Source organism: Podarcis bocagei (genome assembly GCF_964188305.1).
Source record: "Podarcis bocagei genome assembly, chromosome: 4".
Classification (NCBI taxonomy): domain Eukaryota; kingdom Metazoa; phylum Chordata; class Lepidosauria; order Squamata; family Lacertidae; genus Podarcis; species Podarcis bocagei.
Genome location: NC_138128.1, coordinates 71,399,165 through 71,426,969, shown reverse-complemented (window position 1 = coordinate 71,426,969; position 27,805 = coordinate 71,399,165). Strand labels below are relative to the sequence as shown.

The 27,805-nt window shown below is 41.8% G+C and overlaps 2 protein-coding genes across 6 annotated transcripts; one reads left to right on the top strand and one right to left on the bottom strand.

Annotated features, from left to right (window-relative positions):
* Positions 1–53: 53 nt before the first annotated feature.
* On the top strand, positions 54–20,478 carry FAM149B1 (family with sequence similarity 149 member B1). 5 transcript variants are annotated; one of them, XM_081189618.1, is made up of 16 exons: positions 54–194; positions 2,280–2,375; positions 3,333–3,465; positions 4,697–4,839; positions 5,302–5,421; positions 6,749–6,919; positions 8,284–8,471; positions 8,885–9,018; positions 9,513–9,566; positions 10,924–11,036; positions 11,745–11,969; positions 14,977–15,094; positions 15,584–15,709; positions 17,196–17,277; positions 17,381–17,515; positions 18,797–20,478. In XM_081189618.1, exons 1-16 carry the CDS (start codon positions 145–147, stop codon positions 18,862–18,864), a joined length of 1,956 nt encoding a protein of 651 aa, XP_081045744.1. In that variant the 5' UTR covers positions 54–144; the 3' UTR covers positions 18,865–20,478. The 5 variants fall into 5 exon arrangements, with proteins under 5 accessions (XP_081045744.1, XP_081045743.1, XP_081045745.1 ...); XM_081189617.1 differs by having other exon boundaries at positions 18,794–20,478; XM_081189619.1 differs by lacking the exon at positions 9,513–9,566 and having other exon boundaries at positions 18,794–20,478.
* Positions 20,352–26,982, bottom strand: DNAJC9 (DnaJ heat shock protein family (Hsp40) member C9). Its single transcript, XM_081189818.1, has 5 exons — positions 26,728–26,982; positions 23,660–23,800; positions 22,336–22,590; positions 21,587–21,673; positions 20,352–20,861 (listed from the first exon to the last, which is right to left on the bottom strand). Exons 1-5 carry the CDS (start codon positions 26,905–26,907, stop codon positions 20,742–20,744), a joined length of 783 nt encoding a protein of 260 aa, XP_081045944.1. The 5' UTR covers positions 26,908–26,982; the 3' UTR covers positions 20,352–20,741.
* Between the last annotated feature and the right edge of the window lie 823 nt (positions 26,983–27,805).

The following is a 27,805-nucleotide window of genomic DNA, read 5'->3' as shown; positions in this document are numbered from 1 at the left end:
CCCCCCACCACAGAGTGGAGGCTTCCGCTGGCCTAGAGCGGACCGGAAGGGCAGGCGGGGCGGGGCGTCGCCATGGCGGCCGAGGGCCGAGCCGGCCAGCCGGCAGCGCCGACAGGGACCGAGATGCAGCGCTGAGGCGGGAGGATGATCTCGCGATACACACGGAAGCCGGTGGCCCCCGACGCCCAGGGGATGTGAGTGGCCTTTCCTCGCTGGCGTCGCGACCCTGAGGCGCCCTCCGTCAGGGTGGGGGACCCTTCCGACTCCCCGACGGCGACCCTGCCGCCGCGGCCTGGTGGGGCGTCCCGGAGGAGACGGAGGCCTCGGGAGGGGGCGGGTCCGGGCTGTATCTTTCCGGAGCGCCTCGGGGGAAAGCAGGCTACCCTGACGGGATGCCCTTCCGCCCACCAAAACAGGCCCCTCCACGTGGAAAGCCGCCTTGCTGGAGAGAAAGGTCCCAGCCTAACTTTCACACTGAAGCCTGTTTTCTAGGCTTAGAGCAGGCATAGGTGTTGTAAATAAAAATATGCCCTTTTCCCTTATGGGGTATCCAAGAGCCCATATGGAGTCCTTACATAGGTTCCCTATTGGTAGGAGAGAATAACAGAGGCCAGCCAGAGAATATTGAGAAGCAAAGCAGCTAGTAAGCTTGATCTTTATTGATCTGTTGCAACAGGGTGCTCCCCTTACATGCAAGAAAAGAGGAGGACCCACAAAAATGCTGTGCAAGGGCTTATAAAGACTTTTGAAATTCCCATCCTCTAGATCAAGACCACCCTCAGAAACATTATGCATTCATCACAGAAGGTGTGTAACCTAAGACCACCCCTCAGATACATCCCACCTACATCACAGAAATTTAAATGTTGTTTTTCTCTTGTCCTTGTTTATCTCCTGTCTGGCAGGTTACTTGATTGGATTTCCTTGGTAGCCTGGCCATGCTTTTGTAGTGATAAAATACTTATTTCCTGGGCCAGGTCACAGGCTCACACCTTATTCAAACAGACATATCCTTGAGACAGGATTTGTGAGGAAAGAGACAATGGGGAGGCTTTTCCAGTTTAACCTTGCAGGGAAAGGATTTGGTCAGTTTAGGAATCAAAATGGTTCCAGGTTGGTCTTCCTGTGTTGATCTATGTATGTGCGGTTATGAACATTGCCATATATCTAAGACCATAAAATTCCTATCACATAGGCAAACTCGGCCCTCCAGATGTTTCGGGACTACAACTCCCATTATCCCTAGCTAACAGGACCAGTGAGTGGTCAGGGATGATGGGAATTGTAGTCCCAAAACATCTGGAGGGCCAAGTTTGCCTATGCCTGGCTTAGAGTGTTGTTGTTTTTTATTGCTGGAGGAACAATCTGCCATACTAACCCACAGGAGCTGATTTACCACCTCCCTGAAAACCAAGGCTGAGATAACAGCGACATCAATAAAATCTTGCCACTGCTACCACCTAGGGCAGAGCTGCCCAAACTTTCCGCTTTGGAGACAGGCATCATTTCACGACACAGTAATTCAGCTTTAAAGTGGTACCTTGGTTCTCAAACTAAATCTCTTCCGGAAGTCCGTTCCAAAACCAAGTCGTGCTTTCCCATAGAAAGTAATGCAAAATGGATTAATCTGTTCCAGACTTTTAAAAACAACCTCTAAAACAGCAATTTAACATGAATTTTACTATCTAACGAGACCACTGATCCATAAAATGGAAGCAATAAACAATGTACTGCAGTCACAAAATTAATCAATCAGTAGCTGAACTGGGTTCCACACAGTCACAAAAACAAAGCCACAAAAACAAAAATGCAAAATAAATAGCAAAAACAGTTAGACCTCAGTGTAACACTCAAATTGTCAGCGTAATGCTCAAAATGGAAGTGTGGCACTCAAATCAGAAGTGTAACTTGTGCTAGAGAACCAATCAATGTCATACGAAAACCTTTTGCGTTCTTCTGGTGTGACAGACTTGAATGTATATTTTAAAAACTTAACATATTTATGTTAATAAGAAACAGTTCCCAACAATTTTTAATGCCTTGTTGTTAAGAAGACATTAAAGTCACTGTTAGAGGCAGTAATTTATTTCCACTGAAGGTAGAAGCGGCTTAGTCATGCTGGCCACATGACCCGGAAGCTGTACGCCGGCTCTCTCGGCCAATAAAGTGAGATGAGCTCCGCAGCGTCAGAGTCAGTCATGTCTGGACCTAATGGTCAGGGGTCCCTTTACCTTTACTTGAATCACATTTTTACTTTTCTTCCCTCACCCTTTTTTTAGCCGAGGACTTACAAAAAGTTCCTTAGAACATCATCCCCTGCCAGACTCACTGGATGACAGTTATCCATCTACTGAAAGTCAGGAAGACATTTCAAGGTATTCAGATAGTGTAAATATTTGTGGGGGGAGGTTTGTGAGAAGAGGTTGGAAAATACATTTCTGTTGACTGCTTTCATTTTTCATTCATTTTTCATTCTCTTTCCCCCTCCACTTTTAGTAGGTCTGGGACACTTGTTAAACATCCAGTTAAATAGTGACTGTCTGTTGTTTGGCCATGGTCAAATGTTAATCCTATGAAGCCAGCAATGCCCTTTTGGAAAGGCGTAACCTATTGCTTTAATTTGCATCATGGTATCATCAGATACCAAAGGCAATAGTCTTTCTCTCTCCTTTTTTTAATTACAAACTTTATTGAAAATAAATAAAGTCATTCTTTTTTCCAGTGCTCTAGAATGGCGACATGGTAATACATGGAAACCCCATTTAAGAAGAGGCACCTATTTTCTTGCACTAGATCATAGCTGCTTTTAAAAACAAGTCTTTCTTTTCTAGTTGATATGCATGTTTCATTTTTAGTTGTATAATTGCAACTTGGGGCTCCAGGATAACAAAAAACAACAACAACTGTTCTTAAGTATTGTTCACATACATTGATGTTTAAATAATATTGTTAGAAATAATATAATGTGATTTCATTGTTACCAATCTTTATTTCATGATGTTTATATAATATTGTTAGTTACAGTATAATTTGATTTCATTGTTACTAAACTTCATTTGGTGATGTAACTTTAGCTTCCTTCTTCAGTCCAATAGTAATAAATTGGACTAAAACATATTTTATCGTTAGCAGAACTTCATATATGTGTCTATTTTATGGTACCTTTAACGTGTATCCGCAGAATTACATTACTTGAAAGATACCTTCCCCACTAGAATCTAAACTGTTCCTCATATACTTCCTATTCACTTTGGAAAGCTTAACTCATATGACTTTTCTTATATTAAGATTCCCTTTCTCTCTTCTCTCTCCACTCCCCCTGAACATTTTAGTGAGTCTGAAAGTACAAAAGATTCAAACTACCAATCTGTCACTTCAGTAGACGATGGAAACTCATGGTCAGCTAGTCAGAGCTTCACAGGCACCTCTACAGAAGACAGCTCAGTCTTTTCTTGGGGCTATGATGTGAGTAGATTATAATCCTTCAGTTAAAATGAGAATAATCCTTTGAAAAATATTATTGATAAGTTTAGATCTCTGTCCTTCACATAATTTCACACACTGGTCCTAACAAATACACTTATGAGTCAGTGGGCAGGCCGGTACAAGCTTTGACATATTTCAGTTACACTCATGCACATGATTTTTTTGCAGTGAATGTTGGAAGTTGGTACAGAACAGTCTTTATCTTAAAAATATTTGCAGGTTTCAGAGTCCAATAACTTTAGAAGAGTTTCTGATAAAAATTATTAGTGTAGTTCCTCTTTATCTGTTTTGGATAATTTAACAAACAAGATCCTTTAAAAATTAGAACTGCAGTCTGATGCATTGTTTCAAATACTTAAATCATCTTATTACCTGGATTGTACCTGGGGCTCAAGAACTTCTTCTCTTATCTGATCCTTCCCAATCCCTCCCTTTTCTGCTCTTCATCTTTGTTAGTTTTGTTATTGTATTGCTGATTAAAATGTATAACGTTGCCTGCAAATCAGTCATTAAAACCTTCATGGCTTAGGACATACTCAAGTCTTATATATTACTGCTTTAAATAGTCCTTGGAACAAGAACATTCAATTTTAAGGCCTCCTGATAAGATTCTAGAAGACTTGGTTCCCATCCTATAACAATGTACTTGGTGCAGCTCCATTGCTTTTTGGCCTTGAGCTACATTTTGAGTTGTACTAGCAATTCTGCATTCAGGTTACTCATTTATTCTTTCCTAGAGGGCCCTGCAACAAATTGTGCTCCTACGTATTGTGTCAGCCTGTCAGTCATATCCTCCCAATATATTTGTTTGTGTATTTATTTTAAAAAAATAGATAGATATTCCATTGTTTCTCCCTCCTAGGTTTCCTTTAAAAACAAAAACAAAAAAACACTCTTAGCACACAGTCAGTATTCTCTGGCCACTGAGCATATGCTTTCCTCATTAACCTGGATTTAAAGCCTTGAGTATCCCCCGAGGACCCCTTAACCCTTCAGGTGTGGTGCCTGGAGGAGGCATAGTGAAAAATGAATTATAAATTCCCCCATCTCTTCTCATGGAAGTGTGTGCTACAAGGTTAATTTTATATTTGCTTTATGAAGAAAGTCCTGAGTATCCTGCTAAATTGTGAAACAAGTTAGCTAGTCCACATAATGCCCCAAAGATGTAATTTTGTTTCCCATTTTTATTTCTTCCCTAATTTCTGTTCAGGAATTTGATAAAGCTGCCACGCGGCAAGTACAACAAATATTTAGATATATTGATGAGCTCTTGTATGAACAGAAAACAAGCATGTATGTTGAAGGCCTAGAGGAGGAGTGCCAACAATGGATGTCAAGCTTTCCCCATCTCAGGTATTTTCATGATGTGTTAGTGATATATTTCACAGTACTAGAAAACAGCACAAAGCTGTACTTTTCAGCTTCTTCACGACTGCTGTAGAGGCTCAGTTTTTGTTCTAAATGTGCCGCCCTCTCTGCTCTTGTTCCTGAGTCCATTATGGACCAACACAGTGGTTGATTCCGCTGTTTCTTTCCAAATCTCTTCTTTGATGCTGAATGACTCAACTGTAAGAAGTGCTTTTGTTGGAACTTACTAACATAATGTTTCAGGAGATGATAATTTTATCTTGATGTTGCTCTTCCAGAGTAGTTGTTGCTCACACTGTCCTTCCCTCACAAGTAAATTCCTTCCTTGAGTTGTAGGTTTTGTATACCTGCTGAATGCTTCGGGTCTTATTTTGTGGATTAAGCCTACTTTGCCAGTTTCTCCAAAGCCATTTGTAATTTTAAAAATAATTCTCTCTTTAATATCAGGATTGTAGGGAAACAAGTAGTGATTCCCACAGACGAAGGTTACGGCTGGTACTCGAGTTCAACTTGCAGCACCTTAGGTTCATCAGATATGACCCCATCACTAGAGAAAGATCCGAGTGAGTAAGTATCAATGATCTCGAATTCTGCAGAAGCGTTCCATTATCAATGAATGATTGGCAGAGCAAACCTACTGGGGCAAGGTGAGGGGAATGTTTGTGGTGGATTAACTGCCAAATACAAAGCTCTGCTGAGCTTTCCCCTTTTGAGCTTTTTTTTTTTAAAAGCTTCCCACCCCACATTTTGCATCAAGGAGGCCTCGGGGAGGTGGAACTCATGCCCCACACAAAAACCTGCTAAATCCTATCACCCTTTGAATGCTTTCCCCTCGCCCCGCCCCTGCAGGACCATGGGATTGCACTTTAGGACTGCAGTCTTATATACACTTAACCTTATATACCTTTCACTTATATACATACATGGGATTGCACTGTGAGCTGCTCTCAGATGAAGCATAAAATGACTTTTAAAAAATAGCATGCCATTCTTTGTAACTATTTTGTTTATGAAATATATTTGCCGTTCAGAACAAACCATGATTTTTGAAAGTAGCTATCGCATCAGTAATATATTGCAAGCAACATTAATGCATTTCAGATATTGTCCACATGCCTAGCAAACACTGGTGTTATTGGCTAGGATTCAAAGAATTGAGCAAATGGAGACTTTACTATTGTTTCCTTAGACATCTGCCCTCCATGCCATATGGCAAACCGTTTCTGAAACTTAGGTGAGCTTCAGTAGCCATTTATGATATCATATAGGAGTCGTCATTTCAAGGGGGGGGGGGGACTTTATAGTAAGGATAGCTTGTACGGCATTGGTAGGATGGTTGTTGTTGTTTAGTCGTTTAGTCGTGTCCGACTCTTCATGACCCCATGGCCCAGAGGATGGTAGTTGTTCCCATGTCAGAAGGTGATCACATACCAAGTATAATAAAGGAATTAAATGAATCTCTAAACAATCTTAGCATTCTACTGCTGGTTGTACTAGCTTCTACAATGTCAGAGGGCTCATAAGCTAATTTCTCCACAACTACTTTTTGGAATATTTAAGAAAACTGTTTCTGAGATTATTTCTTTACTCTTAGTGCTTGAAAAGAAGAGAGAGGGTATAATTGCATTTAGGATAATTAGGTCTGTTTTTTGGGTTTGTTGTCTAAAATGAAATAAGTCAACTCAAAAGGCTAACACCATCATCATCATTATTAAAACTGAATAATTTTTTCCAGATTTCATTTTATGGTTGGGATTTGATATCTGTCCATTGCTGTTGGGAGAGCTTAAGAGCCTCCATGGGTGAGCGGGAAAATCTGCCCATGTCACCAATACCATAACTGTACCATTGAGATATAAAAGTAATCCTCCTTGTTTACTGCCATTTTTTTCAGATTTAGTATTTTGGGCAAAAAGGTTCCTCTTTCTCTTACTCCTATGTGTAAAGAAGACAACATTTCAAAACCACCTGAATTGTGTTTATTGGAGAGTGAAGAAGGAGACGGTGGAGTGATTGTCTCTGAAGGTGTAATGGAGGAATATTTAGCATTTGATCGCAGAGATGTGTAGGTATTGAATATTTGTTTAACCTAGTCTGCACTGATATTTGCTGCTAGTGACTTGGAATTAATTGCTAAAATGTAATTTGTTCCTAACAGTAGAAAATAATAAATCACACAGTGATTTTGTTGTTTTGGTTGTTCTTCCACTGAAGTGCTCATAATAGTTCTGTAAATCCTTGTCGGCGGTGCCACGCTATAGATTTGGTGATTTTCTCACTAAATAGCTGTTGAGTTTAAAATTCTTAATTCTGATTATCATGCAATGCGTATAGTACTAGGTGGACAAGTTGCTGAATGGCAGAGGACACACTGGAAACTTGTGAGCCAAAGGACCTGAACCCAAGCTGCACATTTTATTTATGTCTCATTTGAGTAAAATGTCTGTTAACATGGTAGATCCAATGCCGTTTTACTAGCATAACTAGTGGAAATGTACTGCCTTGCTATTTATCATTCACAAAGTTCCAAAAAAAAAGAAGTTCAGAGAGTTTTTCAGCCACTGGACTGACCGGGAACATGATCAGCATTTAGTGAATGCTGCCTTCTAGAACAGTTATTCATCTTTACTGTAGTATTTCCTTCTAGCTGTCTTGATCATTTGTCCTTGGGATGGAGGTAGGGAGTGTTAATTCTGTGATCCAGTCATAGCCACTGAGTACTGTGCCAAATCCTGGCTAGTCATTGAATCCCTCTATTAAAGTTTTGAATTGCTCAGCAGGAACCCATTGCGGCGGGGAGTATATCTTAACCAGGGAAAGCCACAGACTCAGGATTATAAGGGAAACAAATCACTTGGTTTATTAGTGGACAAAGCTTAATGGCATTATGACATGGTAATACAAAAGCTTACAGAAGTTACAGAAAACACATAAGGTGGAATATTTCAAAATGAGGCAACTTAAAGCAACTTGTGCATAATTTAATTTAAAGCAGCTTAATACATTTGGATATGTACAAAAATAATTATTGGTTTATAATTAAACCATTGAAATGAATGAGTATGACTGAGTTAAGACCATTAATTTCAGTGGGTCTGCTCTGAGTAAAACTTTGTTGACTACCACTCTTAAGGGCAGGAGTCACCTAACCATCTCTGTCAGCAGAAGCCCTGTGCAAGAACTTTCACAAAAGGGTTTTCTCTCCCCACCTCTTAGGGGCATTGGGAAAGCCCCCCCAGAGCAGTGGCCAGGGAGGGGGCTCATTCCATCTGGTAAGCTGCAGGGATTGCTCAGACAGAACAATTAGAAGAGTTCAACATTGAATTCCACCCATCAGCTCTAAATTTGTCAGGTAGGCACAAAGTCGCTTCTGGCTTTGATTATATAAAATTAAAACAGAACTGTAACATTATCTTGTTTCATTCAAAGGGAAGAAGAGTTGCATGATTGGAAAATGGGTCTTTCACCTGACAGACGGAAATTAGGTTTCCCTCCTATCTCGCCATCCTACTGCATGAGAGATGCTGTCCTTTCCTATGTATTTGATGATGTCTGGAGTGAAGTCTTGGGCCATATGGAGCAATTAATCTGTAGACACTGGGAAGGATCAGTCTCAGGTAAGTTTCAAGGCTAAAATGCAGTGGATATAATTCTCCAAAGTTTTCCCTGCCCACTTCAAAATGTAGTGTTAAATACTTAGCAAGCTATATTCCCGCCCCCCGAAATATGCCTTATGCCTAGAAACAGTTTCAGTCCAGTGAGTCATAGTTTAAGACTCTTGCAGTTTGCTATAAATTGCATTGGGAAGTCTTATCCTGTGTGGATTTTAATGACCAGATATTTTGGTCCACTGACATGCATGGAACTCCATGTATTCTAGCTCTTTTAAATGTCTCTGATTAAAATCAAGAGTATGAAGCCCATTTATGTACTTTTCAAGGAGATAAAAGCCACCTTTCTTAAAATTTTGCTGTATAAGAATCCAAAGTGAACAGTGCATAGTGATTTATGTTTGTCCTATTTCTGGTAGACGATGAGAAGAATGTCATAACTGTTGAAACAAACCGGACAGATTCAGGAAGCCCGTTTATGCAGTTTGAGCCTTTGCCACTGTTATTACCTCGAATGCCTCAAACTAAGATGCCCTCCATCCCTTCAAATCTGGTAAGTTGGTTGAGATGGTGTCTAGGCAAGGAAATTTATCATGTTAACTTGCCAGAAAATTAGACATTGCAATGGCTTGACTATATCTGTCCTTGCAAAACTTTCACTTTATCACATACTGTCACAACTCTTAAAATTCTATCTACCTTATTTTGAAAATATTTTCCTTCTTTGCGCTTTGATGAAATAAGAGGTATACAGAGTTAGAGGACTGGTATGGGAGATACCGACTCAATCATTTCCCAGCTTAGTGGGCAATAGAGAGCACTCTTATTTTGCTGCTTGGATGTATAAAGCATCTCTGTTAATTACCTTCGTTTTTTAAAATGTGTACTAGTTCTTGCTCTGCATACTCTCCATAATAAAGATAAGAACCCAAGGTTTAACTAGTGTTTGATCCATTTTAACTCGGTTTCTTTCCTTTTTTATTTTCCCCCTTTCACTTCCCTGTATAATCCTCTGTCTTCCTCATGTATACCTTATTGTATGCATAGTACTCAAAACACCGATGTGGCCGCAAAAGCAAAAAGAAGAGAAAAACACCGGAAGTATGTATGATGCAGGGGGTATAGCTCTTTTCTTTCTCCTGTCAGTGTCATATGGCGGGTGGATGATGATGATGATGATTTTGCGTTTTCCCAGATGATGCAGAACTATTTTGAGTCAAAATTCATTACCACAGAAGTATTGTACATTAATTTCAGCAGAACTTCCTTCCAAATTAGACAGCTTTGGGTCACACCGTTTCTTGGATTCCTTTGTTATTAAGGAGGCAATGGGACATATGATGAAGTGTCTGGGGAAGGGAGAACCTCATTCGCTAGTGTATTAAGCAATTTAGTTTAGTCATACATTAATAATATTCCATCAAAGCAAGTTTAGGCTGATCCTGAATAAATTCAGTAACAAACGTCAACGAGATTTGTGCTTACATTTTTTTAGGATTATAGATTTGGCACCCCAGTACTAAGTAGGATTTTTCCTAGTCCCTCTTTTGACCTTTCAAAAACCTACTCCTAAAGGTCAGCTAACTCTAGAGTGATATTATATTGCACTGGAAGTTATAAGTGAGGGAAGGCTGCAGCGGGCTATGACAGACACCGTGTCTTTTCAGTACAGAAGCTGCTGGAACCAGATATACTTTAGGTGAGAAAATGCTTACAAGGTTGGGGGAGGCCTGCCACAAAGAAGCAGGGGGGCAGAATGAGGGACCATGCCCTTTCTCCTAACATGATAAGAGAGGTGGTTGTGAAACACAGTTGTAAGCCCGGCTGACTTACTGATGCTCAAGTCTGATTTCTCTGCCACTGGGTCAGGATGTGGCTACCAATAATTGCAGCAGGGACCAGTTCAGCAGTTGAGAACAGCAAGTGCCCCCTCTCCCTGTTTCCTAAGATTTACCTCAAGATAATGCATGCTTTGTCAACAATGAGAATTTCAGCAGTCGTACACATGTAGCTGGTAACAAGGGCCACTGAAACCAATCTATCATGCAGTCATGCAGATGTACGAGGACTGAGTAGGTAGCATATACACAAAGTAGAAATCTAACCATGTTGTCATATGTTTGTTTATGCGTGTGACCTAAACATTTTTTCTCTGCTGAAAGTTTTTTGTCCAGATTAATTTATGCTAAGCTTAAATAATTTAATTACCTTGGTTACGAAGCCATGTTATATAATAAACAGTGCGTAATTTAAAAAGATATAAGAACTGCTTATAAGACCATTCATGCCTTGTTACGTGTTAGTTATGAACAAATTGAGGGTATGCACTGTTTTTCTTGAGTCCATTGACATTTACTCTTTTCCAATCCTTTTTTCAGTAAGAGCCGAGATTGGAAATTAACAAATGCGTATCTTTCATTTAATGCTGAGGGCAAATTTAATTTCTTGTAACCTGCAGGCAAATCACTCACAAGGAACGAGCGGTGGTCCACAACGTAATTTGAATGGTTTGATGGTTATTCATGGGATCCCCTTACAGCAAAGGAACTTGCCTCTGATGGATAAAATATTGTAAGAGTAGCCATCTTTTGTTTGTTCTGTATGAAAGCTGCACTGCGAGTTAGAGATATAAGGAAGCAGTTGTGTTGGGATTCAAGTTTTGCTAAGTTTATATTGACTTTTAAACACCTTCCTCCTGCTCTATGCATCCACAGCTGTGGAGGAACCATTGAATGCTTCTACTCTAGTCCATTTTGGCTTGTCTAAAACTGAGCTAGGCTAAAGATCAAGCGAGCTCAGGTTACTATCAAAACCCCCACATAGAAATCAATTACACCTCTCAACCTGCAGAAGATGTGAAATTCATACTTAATATGCTAGTGGATTTGCTCAGTCTAGTGGCTCCTGCTCCACAATAGGTGTTGACTAGCATCCCCTTTTCACTGAAATGCAAATGCAAAGGGTTGTAATGCTAGGATGGAATCTGTTGTCCTTCCACATTTTTAAAAACTCATTTTATACTGTGCCTTTCTTCTGTCATGGAGCCAAAGGTGGTGGACTTGTGCTTCACACACCCAGGCATGAACTGAACCTGCTTAGCTTTGACCTCAGGTGCCTTCAGACCATCTTACCGGGATACACATGGGCTTTATAGAGCAGAATAGCTGTGCGGTAGCTGCCTTTGTAGTGGTATTGTGCCTCGTTAATGGATGCGGATGGTGCGAAATCAGTTTATGAATATTTCATTTTGCTCCTGTGCTTTCCCCCACTTGGTGCCAGAGACTTGGATGACAGATTGCTTATGAGGCCAGGCTCCACTTCTATCCTGTCAACCAGAGCTCGGCCAAATCGCCCACTTGAGCTCAGTACATCTTCTCTGTCCTATTCTGCACAGTCTGCTAGAAGGCGCAACCCTCCGCCACGTACTCTGCACCCCATCAACACGAGCCATTCTCGCTCAGGGACACCGAGACCCATGGAGGATGTCATCAGGGGAACACGGCTGTAGGTTGATACTTACTTCTGGCTTAATCTCTGCCTTTTGAAATGTTCAGCATGACAGGATCAGATCTTATGGAAGTCGAGGGTGGGGTGGGTGAGACAGGCAGTCGGATAAGTAATATTTGTTATCTAATCTGTTCTGTTTTGCAAAAGGAGGCACTAGACACTGCCTGTGAAAATTGTGGCCATGTTCTAAGCTGTTCTTTTGTAAGATTTCATGTATGAGCTGAAGCCTTTCCTGGTTATCACTTTATTTATGCAGTTATTATTTGATGTTGGGATGCGGATGGCGCTGTGGTGTAAAAAACCACTGAGCCTTGGGCTTGCCAGTCGGAAGGTCGGCGGTTCGAATCCCCACAACGGGGTGAGCTCCCGTTGTTCGGTCCCAGCTCCTGCCAACCTAGCAGTTTGAAAGTGCAAGTAGATAAATAGGTACCGCTCCGGCGGGAATGTAAAGGGCGTTTCCGTGCGCTGCTTTGGTTTCACCAGAAGCAGCTTAGTCATGCTGGCCACATGACCTGGAAAAACTAAATGCAGAAAAACGTTGGCTCCCTCGGCCAGTAAAGCGAGATGAGCGCCGCAACCCCAGAGTCATTCGCGACTGGTCTTAACTGTCAGGGGTCCTTTACCTTTACCTTTTTATTATTTGATGATGTAGAGAATCAAAACATCTGCTTCTCCAGCTTATACCTCTTTTGCAGGGAATCACCATTTCCCTATCACCCAAGTCACGATAGACTGTTGCAAGGAAAATGCAGACTTTCTCCAGCAATAGAGTACAGTGGTACCTTGGTTCTTGAACTTAATCCGTTCCTGGAGTCCGTTCGACTCCTGACATCATTCAAAAACCAAGGCGCGGCTTCCGATTGTCTGCCGGAGCTTCCTGCACTCAGTTGGAAGCCTCCTGTTGGATATTCAGCTTCTGCAAAAATTCAAAAACAAGAACATTTACTTCTGGGTTTGCGGAGTTCAGGAGCCGATTTATTCGACAACTAAGCCGTTCGGGAACCAAGGTACCACTGTACTACATAAAATGTGGCTGCTTATTATAGCCATCTGAAAGATAGTGCCCATTATATCTTTAGTGCTGGGCAACACAATTCCCCTTCCCATCCAGTTCTTCACATCTGTGCTATTTTATGATCTGCTATTTTCAAGGTAAAGCATTTCACCATTGTACTGCTCAAGAGCAGGACTGTTTATGAAACCCTTTAAAATAAGGACAAGAAGGGTAACTCTATTGAGCAGATCCTCTACTTTACATAAGCCTTTAAAATGTATTCTTCTTTAAAAACACAAAGGTTTGTGGAGGCTCTGTTCCTCTGGGGCATGTTACATTTTTTCAAAAGCCGCAGAGGGACCTTTATTTATTAAATTTATATATCCTACCCTTCCTCCCAAAGGAGCCCAGGAACAGCACTTCCACCTCCAGAGCGAGTTTATCCTGCATGCATTGCATGTGGATGGCCACACTATGCCATTAATGCTGAATGAGGACTAGCACGATTATACCATTAAGAACAGAATCTGTGCAGTAGTTTCAGTTCTTTGTAAACACATATTTGATTCTCTCTCCGCAGTCCTTCTGTTCTTGTTGTTTCCTTGGAAGTTTAGAGTTTTGTCTCTTCGGGATATTTCCCCTCGCCCCCTTTTATGGTAGCAGATAAGTTTAGAGTTGCATCATGCTCCCTTGGCTGTTGGCTTTTAGTCTTTGTTTCATCGTGTTCTCTGATTTTGTGAAGCTGTTTTATTTGTTCATTGCTCAAAGAACATTGTTACAGAGTGGCTCATAAATATAATGATCAAATATTACAGAAGCTCTGCCACGGAGGGGTGCTTGCTGAGCAGTGAGAGGGCCAAGGTATAGGCAGAACAAGGATTTCCTTTGAGTCCAGTATAAAATTGAGAGGCAGTATAGTGGTGCTGAAAGAGATTGGCTACTTGAGCTTGGACCAGTTGCAGCTACTCTGTATTTTCCATTCTACAGCCCCAGGTAGAGAGCCCTGCAGTATTCATCCCTCAAGGTAACCAAGGTATAGACCTAGAAGAAATAAATGTGACCACAGTTGAAACTTGGACACAAGATGGATTGGTCCCAAAGTGTGCACCACCTACACAATCAATGGACAGGTGCTGACAACTAAAGAGGTTGATGCAGAATCTGCAAAAAGCTTCCCTTTGCCCTCAAGCATCTGTCTTACTTGAGTTGAGTTTAACACAACTTGTCTCATCCATTTCAGTCATATATCAAGATGCATATTATGTCAGACACTTAGCTTCACTGTGTGGTGATATCTGCTTCAGATGCTAGTAACAGCTTGCCTTGTTCCATTGGTATGTTTCTTGTATTTCAGCTCACACATATCACTCTCTTCTCTCGTGATCGAATAATGGATGGCAAGCGAGTATTTTGCCTCAATCCATTCCTGAAGTCTAGGCCTTTGATAAGACTTATTAAGCTATCATTGCAGATACATGTTAAGCTTGAGGCAAATCCGTCAGTTAGGTCACGTTGGCCATTGATTTTTAAAGGTAAAAGAGAAGCAGTGTTTTGAAAGGACTCAATAAGGAAGGCATTTCATAGACTGAAAGCAGTCCTCAAGTTGTGTTGCTGTTAATTGCAGTGAAATAATTTAAATAAATCAGCTTTGAAGGGTGCCAGGTTACCTGTGGAAGACAGTTATTTTCCTCCTTTAGCCTTAAACTAGGAAAAGTGTTGAAGCTTGAAATAGCTGCAATCATTTTGTATTCCTCACTGGTGTTGGTTCAGTATTGGAGAGAAATGTCTACAAAATGCATGCCGATTCCTCCATTTCTCATCTCTGCTGGAGTTTCTCCCACATGGAGCTCACCATTTAAGCCACAATCTCATCGACTCCTCACACTGAAACCCAGTATTTTTCATCAACTTGCATGGACACTTCTTTTTGTTATTTACCTTGAATTCACATCAGTCTCGTAATTTCCAGTGCAAATGTCGTTTTTAGTAATTGTCATTGGTCTTTTCCAGGTCCACTGCAAATGAGCAACTGTCATCACCTTCCCCAATGCCACTGAGCAGAAATAACCTCCTTCCTCCAATTAGTACTGTAGATATAGCAGATCATTTGGGATCTCAAAAGCAAATGGTAAGCCCACCTCTTCTGTTGAAACAATTCTGGTCTTATAATGATAGGGGATTCTTCAAGCCTCGCCTTGTGGTCCTTGCTGTAAGATAGTAAGAATCGGTTTTTGTTTTGTTTTGTTTGAATGAATGTTTATGATTTACAAGAGAATATTATAAAAATAATTGTTGTGCATTTTAAAACTAAAACCCACACCCACCCTCAAAGCAAATATTAATTCTTAAGTAGTTACTATATCTAATTTCTGGGTTGTGAGTGATCTGTTTTTACTTCTTGAGACTATCAACCTTGAAGCAGAATGCTTCATGCAGTGTGTTTACCAGGAGAGTGAAAAGGTTAATCTCTCTCTGTTATTCATCAGATTAATCAACTGCACCACTGTCTGTTACTTCCTTAATGCAGAGGGTGTGATACCAGTATTTGCCAGCTTTTGCATTCTTTTAGTGTAAATTTGTATCTAAAACCCATGGCTTTTTTCTCTTCACCATGCAGAAATCTCGGGGGAATGCTAGCCGGGCTCGCAGTGCAATAGCAGATGAAATTAACCATCAACCAGTGCATGAAAGATTTTTATTACCTGATAGTTTCTCCAGGCCCAACACATCACATGCATTTTGGGTAAGGTGTGTTCAAATTACATTCAAACATGGAAAGAGCATACCGTATTTTTCGCCCTATAAGACGCACTTTTTCCCCTCCAAAAATGAAGGGGAAATGTGTGTGCGTCTTATGGGGCGAATGCAGGCTTTCGCTGAAGCCTGGAGAGCGAGGGGGGTCGGTACGCACCGACCCCTCTCGCTCTCCAGGCTTCAGGAAGCTATCCGCTAGCTGTGGGAGACCCAGCTCTCCCAGGGCTAGCGGAGAGCTTGCCTGCACCCAGAAGCTTGGGGCGCGCTGAGCTCCGCACGCCCCAAGCTTCGGGATTAGTGCAGCGCTCCGCTAGCCCTGGGAGAGCCGCGCGGCTCTCCCACGGCTAGCGGAGACCTTGCCGGCACCCAGAAGCTTGGGGCGTGCTGAGCTCCGCACGCCCCAAGCTTCGGGATTAGCGCAGCGCACCTGGGGGGGGGGAATAATTTTTCCCCCCTTTATTTCCCCCCCCCCAAAAAAAACCTAGGTGCGTCCTATGGGCCGGTGCGTCTTATGGGGCGAAAAATACGGTATATATTCATTTTGCCATTATCTGTGGCCAGTATCAAAATCCATGAGCCTATGCTTGCAGGTTTCCCTGTTATTTTAAGCGTGGGTACAAAATCCTTCAGCACTCAATGGTATATTTAAAGCAAATGAATGAGGATCTGCACAGGTCCCTTCTAATTGTCCCAGGTTGTGTGGCTCCCACACAAATATTAATTAATTTATATAACACCATCGGCGTACATGTAACGTGACAAAGACCTACAACAAGGGCTTCCCATGTAAAATAGGCAGAGGGAAACAAGAGGAAGCAAGGAATGGAAACATGGGTAGGTCGACAGAGGTAGAAAATGGGATTGCTTCAGTTCCCTGTACCTTGGCTTAGTTTCAGAACTATGGGGCAGAAGGAAAAGAGAAACAAATGTATGTGTGTGTGTGTGTGTCTGTGTCTGACTTCCCCGAGAATAGATATGAGAGCCTTCAGAGTGGCTTTCAGATTCATAATAGTAGCTTTACACAATGATTACTCTCTGCCTCTCAGTATGTGGAAGCAGCAACATACCAGGACATTACACCCTCTCTCTCCACGCTTAAGTTACTTGAGATCTCGAGAAACTTTATAGTGCAGAGAAGGAAGAGTAGATGGGGATGTGGAAAGAGTACAGCCTGTTCCCCATAATGCCCTGGAGTGCTGCTCGGCTTTGGGGTAGGGAAGAAGCAGAGCTACAGGAGAACCAGACATGGGGAAGGATTGTGTGCTTTGAGGACTTTGATTTTGCAATAGCCTGATCCAAAACATGGTACCTCTAGTGGCGCAATGGGTCAGTGCGTCTGGTTGGTGGTGGTTGAAGTCCACCCTGGACCGGCTGGGGGCAGGATTCCTGCATTGTAGGGGGTTGGGCTAATTGATCCTCAGGCTCCCTTCCAACTCTGATTCTTTAACTGTTTTTTTTTTTTTTTGCACTATTAGCCAGACTCACAGTATCGTCGCTCTTGCACTGTTATTGATTATGCTAATCAACCACGAAATAGTAAAGGATCTGCTGGCACAGGTATGTGCAAAGTGGAGCGTGTATTGCTTAAAATGGCTTTGGTACGCTAACTGTATTAATAATATGCCACAGTTTAAGATTGAAATCTCGTATTACGTTACAGATGCTATAAATGTTGGAGTGATGGGAGTCAGTCTAGGGATATCCAGCTCTTCCTATATTAATTCCTTCCACCACCAGGCTCTTGGTAATTTTCTGAATGAGGACGAGGAGGACAAAGAAGACCAACCTCCGCTGGGTAAGAAGTAAGAGGCAACCGATGCCCTTGATTTGGTTGCAAATCATAAAATACTTAGCATTCTCTTTGAAGTTGTTGGCCATTTTGTCAAACGTGTAATTTTGAACCTGGAATAGTGCATTTAGGTTTATATTCCTGTCGTTTCTGCTGTCGAGTATACAAACCAGGGTTCCAGCTATGTTTATTCTTTCAGTCTAACCGAGTACCCATGGCACACGCCCTCATACATGACAGCCACGGAAGTCTTCCAAGTTCACACTTCTTCAGCCCTACAAATGTGAATTCCACATTCCAAATGTATATTAATAGACAGTGCCTTTTAGTTTGATAGCGGTAGCTTTGAATTGAGACTGAAATTGATATAGGGCTGCCATGTCTTTTCAAATACTTGTATGGGAAGATGAAGCTTCTTCCATCACACCTCGTGTGAAAGAGCTGTGCTTGCTGTTTTAAAGACACAGAAGTCTTGCTCTGTCTTTTAATCCAGCAGTGTGAACCAAATTTAGGGCAGAGCATTGTTAATTTCCTTTTCCAATTGAGGTCTAGTACTTCCATTGCAGGAGCAGGGGGGTTGCTGTTCTCCTGGTGACTTTGATGCCTTTTGGGCAATGTTGTGATTACGTGGGATGGACTGATGATGTGGCTATTTCCTGTGCCAGGCTCTCTTGTACTGCTGAAGGATGTAATTACTGTCACTGGTCCCTCTCATCAGTGTTGTAAAGGAAGTCACATGAGAACTCCTGAAAAGCAACTATACCTTTGTATAAAGTGGGCCTGAGAGCAAACTCAAATGGTACAGTCCTTTCACATGCCTGGGACCTCTTAGAATGCATCCCAGTCAAAATTTGTTAGGAAACGTACGTGTCATTGAGGGCCCCATATGCATTATGATGTGCACTGGCACGAGAGGATCACAGCACAAGAGCATGTGGTGTTCCGAATCATCAACAGGTTTATTGTGGCATGATCACTTGTGGGCATAATTTTGGGTTGTATCCAGTGATGTGCCAGCGGGGTGCCACTTGTACAGTGGGACTTAGGTTTCCTCTCCTTCCCCAGCATGCCCCCCAAAATCTCCTCTGGAGGGTCTCCCAACCCTCTGGAACTGATTTTGAGCGTGCATGGGGAGCTGGAGGTGACAGAAGAGGAAGTTCTGTTCTGCACATGAAGTCCCCTGCACTAGCAAAGCTGCAGTGCTGGATACAGCCCATTTACTGCATGCATGAAGTTTGCTTTTAGTACCATTGCTTTCACAGCTTTTATCTGGTTTTTGCTCAGTAGGTCTTCAGTTACATGGCTCTGTGAGAACTCACAGCCGAGGTGGATCGAGAAGCAGACAGGGACTATAATGTTGTGGCAATAAACCATCTATTTCCAAGATGAGGGAATGACTGTAGAAGCTTTTACAATCAGTATTCAACTGTAGCAATATCAAACCTGTTTACAGAAGACGACTTAAAACTTTCTTTACAAAACGTCTTATTTTTGTATTGACTTAAAACAAATGCCAAAGACTTAAGGTTCTCTCTTATTTTTGTTCCTGTAAATCAGCTATGGTATTCTGTTGGGTGCTGAAAGCATGTGTTCAGGAAATCTGCTAACCTCTAGTATTATTGTTAATACAATCTATTACAAAGAATGTCTGCCTAAAGAATTGGATTCCTCTAGGAGTGATAATGTTGTAACACCAATTGACTTGCCAGTTATTGGCACTTGATGGCAATATATTTAGTAAAATTAAATAAGTGTGCTTGGGCACACTTCCAGTATTTTGTCTTAAATGTATAAAATGTTCTGAGTGCCAGTTGTTTGCATACTTAGAAAAAGCTGCAGGTGATGATGTCCGAAAGGTGGCCAAGATTAAAACTTGGGGGTGCAACGGTTTTGTGTACTACCATCTATACTTTCAGTACTTACTTTCCCTTGTTTAAAATGAAGCAAGATGTTTGGAACACACATAATGTACAGCAGGAAGGTTCAGTTTTAATGTTCTCTCACTGGGGAGAGAACACTTTGTTAAGATGGAAATATTTAGAAAAAGCATTGCCTACATTGAATGTTGCATTTAATGTCTGCTGTAATTTTAATGTAAAATAAAAAATAGTTCTAGGTCTTACTAGACAAAGTAAGTGCCAGACGACAATTGTATGAAGTTATGTAAATTAAAGATAGCTTTGCATTATATTCTAGATACCATGTAAAAGTTGTAAAAAACTGGTGGGAACAGATTCTTATTAAATTGTAATATGGAATAACTTTTATATACAAATAAAAAAATATTTTCTAAAATGCATTTGAATTGTTATTAAATCCCAATGGGTAGATCTTGGCTTTGAGAATGGTGCAGTCAAGAGTAACTGACCCAAGCAGGTTTCATGGCACAGGAGGGATTTTAACTTGGATCTTCCCAGCATTAGTCCAATTCTATCACTATAGCTTCTGGCCCTGAAAAGTTTGTATGTATGTTCATAGTTATAGGCATAAGTGGCACACTGTTGGCAAGACATTTCATACCCGGAGCACACACTGTTTTTTCACTCACTGCATCAATATTGTCCTCTTGTTTTTTTAAAGTCTGGGAGATATTCTCCATCATTCAGGCTGCCCCTCCTGCACAGCTAGAAGGCAGGACCAGCTTGCTAATTTGCTTCTACTGTTGGATGGACTCCCAGACCACACACACCAGCAACAGTGAAGCAAGGTTTTAGATAGCATACTACAGAGCCCAACAAACACCTAAGTTTACCATTTCCCCCTGTCTGCCTCCTACCTTCCTTCTTCAACTGATGCATTTTAGCTAGAGCCCATCATGGGCAAGTTCTGACTTTTCACACACTTTTCAAAAACATACTTTATTAAGTTTAATAAATGCCTTTATAAAATCAAACTGACAGTACTTGCCCAAACATATTCCTGCAACATACAATACCATTCTACATTAATTCAGATGGGAAGTTTTTTTTTTAAGATTGACGTTTTTTCACTTTACCAGTTTCTTTTTTGTTCACAGCAATCTTGCTGTACTGCTGCAGTCCGAAACGCCACCTTGACTCCTCTGTGGCATCTTGAAGCATTTAATAGCAGCTTTAGTTCTGCAGCTTGCCTCTTCAGACTGTCTTCTACCCAATGTGAGTTTCAATGAATTGATGAAAGCATCTTGCTTTCCTTGGCTGTCTAAAAGCAAGATTAACGGAAGAAATGAAATGAAAGCAGAAAATTAATAAAGTCATTTCATTCCTTTCTTGGGTGCTGTTTTCTTTCCTCCTTTTTTGGATTTGGTGCCATACTTTGCTTCCATCTGAGCCAGAAAATCATCCATTTCCTTTTTTCGATTCTCATTTTTGCTCTGTTAAATGACAAAAACAAGATGGTTAAATGAGCTTACAAGTATTTCTCATGTTTTGACTAGAGATTTGGCATTTAATCAAGTTACTAATAAGGTAGTATACATAAGAAAATGTATATAACTATTTTAAAATAGTGTATCTGCAGAATATTTGAAAGAGATCAGATTGTTGTGAAGTATGAATAATATTGTTCAAGATGAACTATTTAAAAATGCAACTCTAAGAACAACTGTTGGCTGGCAGTTAACTATGATGAAGAAATAAGATCATACATTGCCTCTCCTTCATGTGCAAATTCCCTTAAATATTCAAGCCCTTAGTCACAGCCCTATTCAAACCTCATCAGAATGTATGTGAAATTACAGTTGTTATTATTTTGTCCCAACATGCATCACTTTACAACTTATTATACACACTAAATCTCACTTGCAATTTTGTCGCCTTTGGATACCACTATCATGAACAATTTAGTGTCATCTGTAAATCTGGCTGTCTCATTGCTCACCTGCAACTCCTGATCATTTTGGAATAAATTAAATTTAACACTAGTCTCTGTAAAAAAGAATCCCAAGGGGACCTCACTGCTTTTCGCTATCCTGAACATTAAAATTAGCTCTGCAATGCTGGAGGATTAAATCATTGAAAGTTAAAGGCTGCCTCTACCCTAACAAAAGGTAATGCTATCTAACTTGTTAGAATGATTTGTAGCTTTCTCCACTCTTACTTGAATTAGTGCTTTTAAGTCATCTTCCCCTTCACCAAGACCCAGTTCTTCTCTGGATTTTTCTGCCTCTTTAGCTTCTTGTTGAGCCTGAAACATTGACACAGTTGTTGAAGCGAATGCTAAATTTCTTTCTTAACCTATTGCAGCAGCAAGCAATTTATTTGTTAATATTATATTGTAAGCATTTCTACCTGGCCATTTTCAACAAATTTGCAGAATGGCTTGAACAATGTTAGGAAAACTTGCTTATGAGTCCCAGAGAGAAGAAAGGACAGCAAATGTTTTGCTGCATTGTAGGTAGATTCTAGTGTTTTACATTCAAGGATTGCCACATCATAAATAGTAAATAAATGGGAGTATATCATAAAATCCTAGATGATACTCATTTAATACCTAGCAACTATAAAGGAAAGATAAAAAACCAATTGGATTCTGTTCCATAAGGATGTTCTGAATTTGGTGTGTTCACTCAGTGTATCAAGATAAAGAAATACAGGCTTTCTCTCCTCTCAAAGAACTGGGTTGAATGGGGGGGGGGTTCCCCTTCCAGAAACCAGTAGATGAAGAAAACAGGTTGTGTTCTCTCTGCAACTCAAGCACTGGTTCAACCCCTGAAAGGATGTTACATTTGAAAATGTACATTACGTGAAATAGGAAATATGTTTACGGATGGTGAAACATTCGTAACTGTAGTTGATGGTAAGATTTACACATTTTGTCACAGAGTCTTTTGCCTCTTGCAAACCTACCTTCCTTTTTCTTGAATTCATCTTTTGCTTAGACTCTTTTGTAAAGGCTTTGTAAGATGGAATTTCTCCAGAATCAATGGCATGTTGGATAATCTCTCTTATTCTCGGTTCATCTGTATAATCAACACACAGTACAGACTCCATAATTTTGTCCATATCGCCTTTAAAATCCTCATATGCTGCTTTAATGTCCACCAGCTCTTCTGCAGAATCTTTGTACTTCTTCTCAAAGTCTTCAATATCTTTTACAGTTATCTAATTTTAAAACAACAACAAAGAGAGTTGAATTCCAACAATCCTTTTTCCCACACTCAAGTTACACACGCACATTTTCCCATCCCAAATTCATTGTTCCTTTAAAATTTTACTTTTCTGTAATTTGAGTTCATCTGTACAGGGCCTTTTTAATGGAAGGAAGTGTATCCAAAGCCAGGCAAAGCAAGATGAAGCTGATTGGGACACACACAGGTTGTATTCATCTGCAGAGGAAACATGCTTCATTTGGAGAAAATAGCTTGAATCCAATCTGTTTTCTCCAATTGGTCTTCAAGGGGGCTCCCTGTAATTGCTGACCAGTGGGTACTGGAAGCCCCTTTGAAGGCAGGCTTCCAGCACCAATCATCAGACTGGCGCTGAAAGAACATCTTCAAACCATCCATCTGGTTACAATGAGCTCCTCTGAACTTTGGCAGATGTCAGCCACTTGTCATTGACACCCAAAGGGTCCTGCCCACCTGTCAAAGTTGGCCTGCAAACGGGGTGGGGGATTAAGGATCCATAAGTCATACTTAGACCCAGGGAAATCAGTGGGCTTGACTAACTCAAGTGTATTGATTTGAATAGGTCCACCCTTCAGTATTTCACTGTTGGATACAACCCACGGTGTACAAACTTGAAAGGATGGTATTTCAGCACTAAAGCATTTCAGAGCTATCATTCCTTGCGATGCCATCTCCATTTATTTTTTTTAGCTGCACTCCATTTACTACAACAGCATTAAGCAAATTTCTCCAGGGATCAAAGAAATAATGAAAGGGCACTGAACTTCTTGAGCTGTGAAAACAGAACATCGTATTTTGATATCACACAAAAAAAATCACATAAGGTTCAGGTTTGCAAAAATTGATTTTTGCAGCCAGAGAAAAATCTGGTATCACAAATCACAACCCATCCTGCAGATGAAAATAAAATAAAGGGGATGAGGGCAAAGGTCCCACACAAGTTACATTTGCCCTACAGACAAAAGAAATAGCACTTTCTTTACAGATTTTATCATTCCAGTTGTGAGATAAGGACCACCATCACATTGAAGAAGACTACCTACTTTTTTGAACAGCAGCCTCCAGTATTCTTCCCAGTTGCGGTCCTGAGTCAGCACAGTTGACTCCTCATCCACAATCCCCTGCTGGTCATACAGAGCCCGCAGCTCCTGGTCACTCAGTACTGCATACACCTTGCCTAGGATCTAAGAGGAGACAAGACCAACCACCTCACTACTCTAGTAAGACACAACCCAGGCCATCCCACTTGCCTCACAATTGGCTTCTTTCTTATTCAGGTTATGTTACTATGCTAGCATTTGTTGCGTTTGCAAAGTAAAGGAAGGACCAGCAAGGCTCTCGGAGAAAGTGCGTCCACCACACCCCTCGCCAGGCCATTTTATTAGCAAAAGCATCTTTTACACAGTGCTCGTAAGAACCAGTCATATTTCCTCTGAGCATTTCATCAAACCCCACGTGGGGAAAAAGTTACACCACTAAAACTAATTAAACACAAATATTTCTGGGGTAAATAAGTTGAGAACTACAAAGAAGAGCATCTGGCAACCCCGGAGGTAATAAACAAGCAATGCGTATGATAAGGAGGATGGCCAGGAGGATAGCAATCAGTATCACCTTCATGTGAGATTTGTTTCCTGGCCCTAAGATTAATATACATTAGAGAGCTACTTCAAATAAACTTGCCCACAATCTTTATGGCCCAGGATGCCTGCCTGGCGAAGCAACTGCTGTGTACGCTGTGCACGTGATGTGAGAAGAGAGAAATGGGCAGTAGGGTCAAAAGGGCCAGAGATGCAGAGGTGTAGATTGATCAAAAATCATATCACAATAGTTTAAACCCAGTCAACACAATGCTTTCATTGCTGACACAGATGGCTTAGTCTATATCTGTTATAATTCCTCATAGCAATCCCACCTGATCACTACATCTCTGGATATTTGCACTCCTACAAGCATTCCCTCTAACAGTGGAATTTCCAAGTAGTTGTGTGCCAATAAGTTTACAAACAAAATGGAACTACCCCAAAATTGCAGTGGTTTCAACATACTCGAGGAACTTTGTAGGCAAACAGAAGTGTATAATTATGAAACCCCAAAATAACACCAAATATTGGAGAGAACCAAAACGGGTAGGACACAAGAGGAAACTGGACTTCTCAAGTCCTAACAGCTTATACAGTGGTACCTCAGGTTACATATGCTTCATGTTACATACGCTTCAGGTTACAGACTCCACTAACCCAGAAATAGTACCTCAGGTTAAGAACTTTGCTTCAGGATGAGAATAGAAATCGTGCGATGGTGGCGCAGCGAGAGCAGGAGGCCCCATTAGCTAAAGTGGTGCTTCAGGTTAAGAACAGTTTCAGGTTAAGAACGGACCTCCGGAACGAATTAAGTACTTAACTAGAGGTACCACTGTAGTAAGTGGGATTTAGGTTGAAGTAAGCCTGCCATATTTCAAAAAGTTAAAATCTGGACACAAAAGTTGTTGAGCTTCTTCTGCAAAATCTCAAGAAAATAAGTAAGTTTTTGAGGTGTTTTTAAGGGAATTTGCCAAAATCTAACCTTCCGACATGAGTTGCCATACATCCAGATTTTCAAAGAAAAGGCAAACAGAGGATGTTCCAGCACCTCTCAGGATTTGCACAATTGCTAGAAAAATGGAGGCATTTGTGGTGAGTTCCAGCTCCTCTTTTTCTAGAATAATACCACTGGGTAAACCTTTTCCTTTTCTACCATGCATAACCATTAACCACCCCACCCCTGTTATATAGCTATAAAATACTCAGGTTCAGAATTAGCAGTGTGCCCAATTCTTACCCATCTTGTGCTAGGCCACAGAGCAGGGCATGGGAGAAATGGTTCTCTTGGCTCATGCATTTCCCACCAGGCCTGAACTGGAGCACTGCAACGCGATGTGGCAGGTTCTACTCTCCCCCTATAAACGCCAAGGTGGAGTGGTCCCTAAGACTGGAAGCAGAACAGGGACCCACCCCCAATAACGACACACAAGTTGGGGAGGGGGACTTATTAAGTATGTATATATACGCTTGTAAATTAAATGACCTGTTAATAGATGCCCTTTGAGGCTGATAGGGTGGAAGGCAGGGACATCAACAGTAGGTGGGGGCAGGCAGAGGCAACTCTTTCTAGTTTTGCCCCATTCTCCTCCCTGCTGAGGAGGAAGTTGACAGGCAGCCCCAGCCCCTGGACTGGTTGTAAACAAGGAGACAGGCAGGTGGACTATTGGGGCTAAGGAAGGGCAGGGCTCCTATTGCAGGCCTGCCTAGAATAAGAGGACCCTCACAGAGATGTGCTTTGTTCTCGGTTTTTTTTTAACACATTTTTTGTTTTTTATCTTAAGCTGTGAACTGGCCTGAGATTTATGGATGAAATTATATACAGTGGTATCTCTGGTTACGTATTTAATTCGTTCTGGAGGTCTGTTCTTAACCTGAAACTGTTCTTAACCTGAGGTACCACTTCAGCTAATGGGGCCTCCCACTGCTGTGCAATTTCTGTTCTCATCCTGAAGCAAAGTTCTTAACCTGAGGTACTATTTCTGGGTTAGCAGAGTCTGTAACCTGAAGCATATGTAACCCGAGGTACCACTGTACTGGAAGATGCTAGAGTGGCTGGAGCAACCCAATCAGATCTGTGCAGTACAAATAATAAAATCATCATCACCATCATTATTATTATATATATATATATATATATATATATATATTCTTATTATTTGGCGGATCCCACTTTGGTCGCATTTCCACCCTAGGAACCCAGGGCGGCACACAATTTTGCAAAATGAGAGGGAGGGTGCAAGTGGCCTAAGTCACTACCTGACTTTGAGAAGGCACCTGAAGTTTAGGGAAGTTTCTAATGTTTGATGGTGTTTTTAATATTCTGTTGGGAGCCGCCCAGAGTGGCTGGGGAAACCCAGCCAGATGTGCGGGGTATAAATAATAAATTATTACTGTATTGTATTATGATTTAAGTCGAGTTTGGTGCCAAGCAAGTCAGAGCAGGATTTGAACCCGGGTCCCGCGGCTAACCAACTCGCAGAACCTCCAGCCGGCGAGTCCGAGGCAGGTTTCCCGGCGCCTCCCCTCACCTGGAAATGCCGGGTGGCCGCCTCCTTGCTGTCCGGGTCGGCGCGGTCCGGGTGCACCCGCAGCGAGACCTTGTGGTAGCCTCGGCGGATCTCGTCGGCCGAAGCCTCGCGCCTCACGCCCAGCACCTGGTACAGGTCGGCGGCGCCGAAGGCCCCGCGGCAAAGCTCCAGCAGCCCCATCTCCGAGCCCAAGCGCGCGGAGAGACCACCACCGCGCCTGCGCACGCTCTCTCCCGCTCTCGGCCGACACAACCTGCTGCTGCTGCTGCGCGGGCTGCTGTTTCTCAGCCGCGTCCGCCCGTCCGTTTTCCCGCCCGCCACGCCCACTCTTGCCTCCCCGCGCTGCTTTACGGCCGTCCCGCGAGATGTCGCGAACTTGAAAGGCCAAGAATTAAAGAGAAGGTGGGGGCAGAGAGGAGGAGGAAAGTGGAGGGACTAACCCTAGATATACAAAAAGGTGAAGAGTGACACATAGGCGGCAGTCCCTGTAAGAAAATGAATCATAGAGTTGGAATAGACCACAAGGGCCATCGAGTCCAACCCCCTGCCAAGCAGGAAACGAAATGAAGAGAGATGCTTGGCCGGGATTCTCCCATACAGGGACGTAGCCAAGCGGAGGCAGATGCCCCTCATCAGTAAAAGTCAATACAAATCATTGCAAATTTGAGGTTTTGCCTCCCCTAAAAAAAACAACCTGCCTACGCCCATGTTCCTATGCGAGAAATGAGGTTACAAGGAACCAGGCAGAGGGCCTTCTCGGTAGTGGTGCCTGCCCTGTGGAACGCCCTCCAATCAGATGTCAAGGAAATAAGCAACTATCTTACTTTTAGAAGACATTTGAAGACGGCCCTGGGAAGTTTTTAATGTTTAATGCTGTATTGTGTTTTTAATATTCGGTTGGGAGCTGCCCAGAGTGGATGGAGAAAGCCAGCCAGAGTGGCGGGGTAAAAATAATAAATTATATTATTATTATATCCCATAATGAAGATGGAGCCTATATAACCCACACACGTTATTTTATATACTCTAAAGCTAGGAAGCTTACAGTGGAAAACTCCATTTGAGACATTGCGTGTTC